Here is a 9,109-nt window from a genome sequence, read left to right on the forward strand (position 1 = left end):
AAATTCAAAAACACAACAACAAGACCTACCAAAACAGCCCACCAACAACACAAAACCACAGCGGGCCGCTTTTGATGAATGTACGCGATCGATCGCGTACTATATAGTATACGCATGCTATCATGCTATACGCGGCCGCAGAGCCGTTTACACTTCGGTTACTCGCTCGTTCAAAGGGACGATTAATCGAGCTCCGTTTTTGGAGCGATTCCTAACACTACTATTCAGGTGTCATTTGCAACTGCAAGTCATTTGCATCTCGTGGCTTTTGCATTTCAAGCTGTATACCCTATATTTAACTTGTGAAAAAAAAAATGATATTCCTGCCTACCCATGTTTTTGCAGGAAAAAAATGAAAAAGAAAAAAAAATGTTATACCTACCTACCTACCCTAATTTTCACAATCCATGTGACCCGAACCAAAGGTATTTTTTTGTTTGACCTTATAAGTGGCACCTCCAAACTGGAGGTGGCTTTCCGTGATTGAGATAGACACGGGCTCGGACTAGGTTGTAGCTAGATACAATAATGTAACCCAACAAGAGTAGGGTTACAACGCGAGCCTATTTTTTTCTTTGGAGGAGCCCCTGAGTGATTCATTCAGGGCGGTTTTATGGTTTTTCGAGACTAGAACTGCCTAACTGGGTTTATTCTAAACACAGTCTGCGAAATTAACCACTGGCCCGGTATCCGAGGCCAGTAAATTTTCCGTGGGGCCAATGAAACTGGTAAATGAACAAGCCCAATGGGCCAGTGGAGAAAAATGGAGTCAATTGTCTATTATTGATATTTCAGCTCTATATGTGATGATCAGTCTGAGAATTTACCGAAATTCCCGATATTTTGTATGAAAATTTACCGATATTTACCGATAGGGCATCATAACCTCCAAAGAAAAGAATAGGCTCGCGTTGTAACCCTACTCTTGTTGGGTTACATTATTGTATCTAGGATGTAACAAGAACCGATCGTTTCACCATGGAGTTGCCCCCCATGTGATTCACCCAGAGAGAGAATTTACGGTTTATTCAGGTGGTTACTTACCTTAAAGTTGAGTTGGGGTTACGTGAGTTTAACTTGTGAAAGTAATCAGTGTTACATTAATCCTAAATGATGTATTGATTGCATTGTTCGAATGAAAAGTAATTGTCAACACATTTCCAGTAATTAATCTGGTATTCTATTTTGTGGAAAGAGAGCAGAACAGCGTTAACCGTTAAACTCAAACCTTAACGTTATTATAGCTGAGAGGGTCTATGTCCCCCAGGGTACTGCCGGAACGTACCCTGGTACTATCTAATATGCCAGAACGTACCCTGTACCGGACCGTACCCTGGTACTATCTAATATGCCGGAACGTACCCTGGGCACGGTCCGGTATACCGGAACGTACCCTGGTACTATCCAGGGCTCGAATTAACTGACGGCACCGACGCCGTACCAATCGCCGTACTGCCCCTGAAAATCCAACCCGACCGACGGCAGTGGCCTGCCTTGCCCCTTTCTGTAATTGCCGTCGGTGCCTCTGGCTAGACTGGTTCGCGGCCGCACTGTTTATCGCAGAGCGTGTGCATTGTCTAGCGGAGCGTGAAGCCGGTACCAGTCTACCCTTCGGCAAAAACAATAACGTGGTATTGCTGCCAACCGCTGCCAGTAGACGATCGATAAATCGTGCACCTGTGTATGCCCAATTTTTTATTTTTTTTATTTTTTTTTTTACTTTAAAGAAAATTGACAATAACATGTTTAGGGTCGCTGGGAATAAATAGGGTCGGTCGGGAAACCGTAACCACAGCTATATTTTGCTTTGGCCTGAGCTAATAATACTTAGGTATTATTAGCTCTTGAAATTATCTCTTCGATAACCATATAGTAAAATATCGTCAGAATAGAAAGTAGAAAGAACAGAGTAGAGAGTAGAGAATAGAGAGTGAGATAAAAGAGTAGAGAGGAGAGGAGAGAGAGAGAGAAGAAAGTAGAAAGAACAGAGTAGAGAGTAGAGAATAGAGAGTGAGATAAAAGAGTAGAGAGGAGAGGAGAGAGGAGACAGTAAAGAGCCGAGAAAAGTGTAGAGGACAAAGTAGATATAGTAGAAAGTAAAGAGAGACAAGAGATAGAAGGTAGAACAGAAAGTAGAGTCTCAAACAGAAACAAGAGACTCCCCGACTTACGAACATTCGAGTTACGAACTTTCGATGATACGAACAATTTGCCCTGAAGTCCATTAGTGAATAATGTCAATATAGGTAAATAAAAAGACACAATCGCCCCCCTGATTTTGACTTTCGACAACTCCTCACGTATATGTTTACACTATGTACACTTCTAGGTTACTCGATGTTCACACGTACATATACTACACTACTGTACAATACTGTATACGTACGCACATATGTTCGACTTACGAACAAATCGACTTACGAACGACCGCTCGGAACCGAACCTGTTCGTAAGTCGGGGCGTCTCTGTATTTAAGTATTTCTGTTACCTGGCACGTCGAGTTCGTCAGCCAGCTTTGATCCGAATTCCTTCGCACACTGTGTGCAATCATCCATCGTCGCGTTCTTAACGGGGACGAAGGGACACACGTCCAAGGCTCCCATCCTAGGATGCGCACCTAATTAAAAAATTAATAACCGAATTAACGAGTATCACGCCAACCTCGTTAATTCTTTCTTAATTCGTTCATCATGCAGGGATGAAAGGCGTTATAGGTAGGGTGTCCTTAAAAGATGTTAATCTAGAGGTCCCTTAACAGCCCTTAATCTCGCTGATAGGGTCTATGTCTCCCTGGGTACTGCCGGAACGTACCCTGGGTACGGTCCGGTATACCGGAACGTACCCTGGTAACTATCTGATATGGTTAGGGTTAGGGTTAGTTAGGGTTAGAGAGTAGGCGTAGGCGACTCCCTAGACTCATTAGTGGAGTGGGCGAGGTACGGTTCGGCATATTAGATAGTACCAGGGTACGTTCCGGTATACCAGTACCCGGGGAGACATAGACCCTGGCAGCCTTAATCTCTTAACGAATTAACAAGTTACACGCCAACGTCATCAATTCATTCATCGTTAATTCGTCATTCAGGGAGAGATGAAAGGTGTTAGAGAAAGGTTCTCCCCTTGATCAGGCATGAGAACCGGTTGAGATATTTTTGGAGGAAATGTTTCATTGAATTATCATTTTCTATGAACCACTGTCAACGAGTTTCGGTACGCATGAGGATAAGGTAAAACCCTAATTACATAGATACCCTGCGATATTTATCTGGAGTTCCGTCACTTCTGTGTGAAATTTGACGTACTTTTTCTGACATTTTATGAAGTTAAAATTAAACATGGTGTCCATTTTGACAAGAAACGTACACCTTCAAATTTTTATTCGTCTTTTGCATCGATCTCAAGAATGACCAAAATGAAAACCAAAACCCAGAAATCCACGAATCCGCAGAAAATTCTCATGCCTGCTTGATAGATGCACCCTTTAAGAGCAATGATGTTGTCACTAACAGGAAAGGAGTTAAAGGTGTGATATTCCCTGATAGATGCACACCTAGGGAGTAACGATCATATCATTCCCAGGTTAGGAGTAGGAGTTAAAGGCATGCTGTCGGCAATTTGATTATCACACACGAAAAACACATACAAACCAGGTTAGCTTGACCGATCTAGAAAAAATATTAAAAGGGAGTAGTTAATTTGCTCACACAGAAATGTCTATTCTGACCCTACACTAGGAACACCGTCAGGCCACAATTAAAAAAATCTTTGTTTTGCCCGCACCTGACCCAGGCTGAAAAATTTGGGTAGGTAGGTCGGCTTTTTTTGGGGGGGTCTTTTTACAAATTCAGCATGGTGTCTACATGCTCGGGTGTGCTTGTGTGGAAAGACCTTTTATGTTGAATGTTTGTTTTGCTTTGTACATATAATGTATTGCCTACATATTTATATAACATTTGTACAGTGATACAATTTGTAAAAAAAAAAGAACGGAAAAGATCAATAAAAAAATTTTCGAGTTGGCCCCTTTTTGGCGGGTCGGTCGGATGAGGGCAAACAAATAATATTTTTATTATGGCCTCAGCCAGTTATACGTTATACTTCTGTCGAGAAGATTCTCGCATGTACACTGCAAACTCTTATATAATATAAATATTATAATAATATTATATATTATATATTATTCTCTATATTCTTATATAATATATTATGTATATATATATATGTATATATATTATATATCTTATATATTATATAATATTATATAATATATTAAGTTCCGCTGCGACTGCCACCGGAGTGTTTCGACATGTCGATGAGACCGTACGCTTTTCTTCGCGCCGGCTAGCGCCCCCTGGACGACCGCGTTCAGGCGAAACCGATGAGGTGAACACGTCCGATTGGTCGCATTTCTCGCCGTTCGCGTCAAGAACGGTGGCAGGCCTGCGACGGCCCTGATCGCGTCGGCGATCGACTCGCGCAGAATCTGCCGTAGAGATTCGCACGTATTTATTTATTTTATTTATATTTGCGCCTTTTTAGCATAACATGATCAAAAGCGCAGCGCACTCAATGACAATGTCGGCAAACGACTGAACAATATGTAAATGTGTACAGAACACGTATGTGGACATGCATGCACTCGTACGTACGTGCGCGCGTGGGAACGATCACATATATGCATATAATCAGGGTTAATAATGACAAATGTGACAATTGGACAACGTAACAAATGTGTCAATAATGACAAATGAGAAAATTTGTCATTATTAACCCCTGATATAATGTATATATTTTATATATATATATATATATATATATTATTATATATCTTATGAAAGGTCTTTTTTAGCTCACTCTTATGTCCTGCCCCTCCTCTTCCTCTTACCCTCCTCCTTTTCCTAATACGCCCCTCTGCTTGCTCCTCTCCCTTACCCTCCTCCTCCTTCTCCTCATCTAACCTGTCTTGCTCTTTCTCCCATACCATCTTGCTCTTCCTATTTCTCTTCTCCTCTTTCTCCCCTTCTCCCTCTTTAACCCACCTGTTGCTCTAGCTCCTCCCCTATCCGCGTACTATTCCTGTCTCACTTCTCGCTCTTTCTCTCCTCACCTCCTCCTCCCCTACTCTTCCTCCTCCTTCCTCCTCTCACTTCACCCTACCTCCACCTTCTCTCCCTCTTACCCTTCATCCTCCTCTTATTTTTCCTCCTCCTCCTGCCCAGTTTTTGTCTCCTATAACACCTCCTCCATGTGTTACTACTTTTTTAGGATCATTCTTTTTTTCTTCTTATCCAGTCCACCTACCCGCTTCTCGCTGTACCCCCACTAGTAACATATGTCTTGATTAGGTAACATCCCAGTTGGCCTACTTCCATTTGCGCGACTACACCATTTTGCCTACGTCCCATTTCACCTACTCCCATTTCATCTACTCCAGAATCGGCAATATTCCCATTTCGCTCACTCCCATTGTTTCATTTTTATGCTACTGTATTTTCTATTTTTGTCAAGTTGTGCTTCTCAATAATTGTACCTATGTTTTCTTCTGGTTTCCTGTATGTCTATGATATGCCAATCAAAACATATACTTTATTATTTACTAAATGATTATTTAGTGAACAAACCGATCGTAGACGAAATGGGAATGGGGTCGATTTTGAGCGTAGACGAATTTGGAATAGGCGAAATGGGTGTAGGCCCAACTGGCCATTTTGCTGCTAGGCGAAATAGGAATTTTGTCGTAGGGCGAAATGGAGTAGGCCAACCGGAAATAAACTCTGGGCTTATCCCAGCCTATCCGCCATTTAGCAGGTTGCACTAGCGCTCATGGGGTCTATGTCCCCCAGGGTACTGCCGGAACGTACCCTGGGTAGCGGTCGGTATACCGCGAACGTACCCTGGTAACTATCTGATATGCGTTAGAGTTAGGGTTAGGGCTAGGAAGTAGGCGTAGGCGATTCCTAGACTCGTTTAGTGGAGTAGGCGAGGTAGCGGTCGCAGCATATTTGATAGTACCAGTGGTACGTTCCGGTATACCGACCGTACCCAGAGTACGTTCCGGCAGTACCCGGGGGACAGACCCTCTCTGCTCTCAGCTCTGCACTAGAAATCAACAGAACCTTCAGTCATGATCTATATATACCATAAGTAGTAATTAATTATTGTCCCCTTAGCGCATAAAATTGGCTGTAAATCTACCAGTCATATATGCATGTTCCGCCACGTGGAAGCATTCGCGTTCAGTCTTACCTCTTGATTCTTTTCCCTCCGAGAAATTCGGCACACATTCTATGATCTTCTTTACCGTAGTCATTTTCAAGCCAACAGTCTTTACAGACAGCAAACGGACTTCAACAGTCAGCAGTGGCCGGTCTGACACCTTATGAACATTAAGGTCGTGCGTCACTGCGATGATATAGCCCGCAGCACAGGTGAAGTCAAGCGCTCATGCCTAGTCTAAGTAGCAATACTGCGTTCATAATTGACTAATCGTGTAAGGGCTGGCAAGGATATCAACTAAGTTCTTACCATAGCTCGCTGGCCTCAGTAAACTGAGAGCCCGAGGCCAAAAAAATCTTGATTTATTCCTACTTTCGTTACTAGTCGATTTTCATGGAAGTTCGTCATACGGCTATGCTCGTTTTCTTTATGTAATGCGTTGTGCCAGTTGAAGATGTTATTGTTTTTCTGTGCGTGTATGTTCGTTATTAAGTATTAAACAGGATAACCTTTGTAAACACACAACCGCTAATCAGCTGTCTTCAAATCGCCGTCGATGTCGTAGCCTGCCATCTTTCGAAAATTGTGGGGCTAAACAGAATTTGACAACACATGCGACGGATAGAAATTGTTCCTTGTATATGTTCCGAGCTCGTTTATTTTGTTTACTTTTGCTTATTTATTTATTTGCAATTATCCATTCATAGATACAATACATTGCCAATACGAATAAAAATTTTGAATTCATGAAAAATTGGATAATTACGCAAGGGAATATATCACAAAACGGGTCGTACATAGAGTTGTATAATAGCTACTATTAGTACAATTACTATTAACTATTATACTTATTAATTTATTATATACAACTGACTATGGGTCGTTAATGTTTACTTTCTGCGTCAATCTATTTTTCAGTTGGATTGAGTACGCAGCGACATCTCGTTGCTGGCTACTAGGCGCGTTGTCATTGCCAACGCCGCCCTACGTTGATGCGCGCATCTAAGTGACGAGCAAGCAGCCTGCCGAAGTTTTGTTCGGAAATAATGTAGCCGATGTTTTCAGATGCTGTGAGGAAAACAGATATAAGAGAAGAATCAAACCGACTAGCCATAGGGGTAAACTACCGTACGTGTCTTAAGTAATCGTAGAAAACCGCGTGCGGCCGATGGAAGATAGCGGGCATTGCTTGCTACTTTTTTATTTACGTTATTCATGAATAAAGAAATTAGAATACTGAATAGGCCTAGCGGTGATCACTGGTCTCGCGCGCGATGAGAGACTCTAATAATCGTCATTATTGTTGTTATAGGTACAATCTTGTCGTAGTAGTGGTATGGATCCAGCTAGCCTACGTATTATCTTTTTGCCTCTTCTTGATAGTGATGCCAAGACGGTGGGTTGTTCGAAAATGTTTTAAATTGCATTGGTAGACCTAAACATTTGATAAAATTTTAGTAAGGCTGTTGGCTTCCCGACGTAGCCCAGTCGCCGATTCATATTTTCTCTTAAAGTCACGGTACTGACGGTAACTGACGCTGATTGGTAGCTTGTTTGTTGCTGCGATATACATAGCCACATCAAAGTATTTAATTTGCAATATGTGCAGGCAGCGAACTTGGTTAGAGCGCTGCCCAAGTAATGAATGCGTCGCGGGATCGCAAATCCCCATCGCCTTTTCTAATTATTTCCTGTTTTCTGCTATTTTTGCTATCTTTATCTGCTTAACATTCTTTTTTCCAATTAACGTCAAATATTAACATTATTTATTTACACATTTCTTAAATAAAAAATAAAACAATCTTTTATTAATTAAAATTATTACAACAATTAAAAATTAAATTTGATTAATTTCAATAGAGTTAGGCTTAGGGTTTAGCGTTAGGGTTAGGTTAGGCGTTAAGGGTTAGGTTAGGTTAGGGTAGGCGTTATTCGTATATTATCTGCTATAAAATCGTATATATAATATCGTACCAAAAGCAAACGTAGTTATTATTCGGCCATAGCATGGCGGGCTGCATCACTACCAGTGAGTGAAGAGAAAAAATTTCGGGCGTACGGTACCGTCGCAGCGAGCAACAGCCTTATTATAATTGAGCATAAGTGCATGCATAGGCTTACAGACCTAGACTTGCGTTGACGCAACCAGTGGTCATAGCATATATAATATCTATCGTATTATATGACTGTGTGACTATATACTCGTCCGGCTAAGCAGGGATGCAACTAGCTCTACCCGTGTAGCCCCTTATCTCCCACACACAGGTGGTAGGAGGGAAGATGTAGTAAGGACTCGAGGTGAAGCGAAGGCTGCATGGATACTTGTCCGCATGGCAGCACTTATTAACTCTGCTTTGCTAATCTTTTGAAGTGTGGGCGTTAACGTCGCGAGTCACACCTTGCTAAAAACTGTTGCAATTTTTGTTGTGCACTGGATCGGTGAATCGAGTAGACACTGAGGGCGTGACGGGGCGTATATCCAACAAAAATATCAAGTAACAGACCTTTTGTTTGTCAATAGTCGCTTTCCGAAGACTTATCCTCGTTTGCAGAACTTTGTTTTCATGGCAATAATTCATCCTTAGTAAGAGTACTTTGATATTTTTGGCCGCTATTCCGGACTGATTTTTCGATCCAGCCCATGAAATTCACTTTTGCAGTAGTTTTCGCGTTTCACCTCGAGATAATAAATAAGGCTGAAATCTGCTGCTAGCTTAAGACTGACGCCTCTGTAACGATGGATGCTGACAAGGGTAAAACTAACTTCTATGGCGATATTGCGAAGGAAAGAAGTTCGCGACTTTACTCTGAAATCGTGAGCAATTAGTAAAGGCCTGTTTCCTTGTTGAACATCGGAATAGCGTAAGTTAACCGAAGTGATTTATCATTGTTG

The 9,109-nt window shown here is 41.7% G+C and overlaps 2 protein-coding genes across 2 annotated transcripts in view; both read right to left on the minus strand.

Annotated features, from left to right (window-relative positions):
* The window catches only part of LOC106812825 (formimidoyltransferase-cyclodeaminase-like), an 11,849-nt gene extending 10,854 nt beyond the window's left edge, over positions 1-995 (minus strand). Inside the window, 1 exon segment of the mRNA XM_014816806.1 lies at positions 978-995. Coding sequence (XP_014672292.1) covers positions 978-995 — 18 coding nt within the window.
* Positions 996-2,471: 1,476 nt separating this feature from the next.
* The window catches only part of LOC106812826 (formimidoyltransferase-cyclodeaminase-like), a 12,471-nt gene continuing 5,833 nt past the window's right edge, over positions 2,472-9,109 (minus strand). The window contains exons 5-6 of the mRNA XM_014816807.1: positions 4,293-4,341; positions 2,472-2,617 (exon numbers count right to left, since the gene is read on the minus strand). Of these exons, the coding sequence (XP_014672293.1) occupies positions 2,472-2,617; positions 4,293-4,341 (195 nt within the window). The remainder of the gene's footprint in view (positions 2,618-4,292; positions 4,342-9,109) is intronic.

The sequence above is a fragment of the Priapulus caudatus genome, unplaced genomic scaffold (genome assembly GCF_000485595.1).
Source record: "Priapulus caudatus unplaced genomic scaffold, Priapulus_caudatus-5.0.1 Scaffold691, whole genome shotgun sequence".
NCBI classification, from domain to species: Eukaryota; Metazoa; Priapulida; class Priapulimorpha; order Priapulimorphida; family Priapulidae; genus Priapulus; species Priapulus caudatus.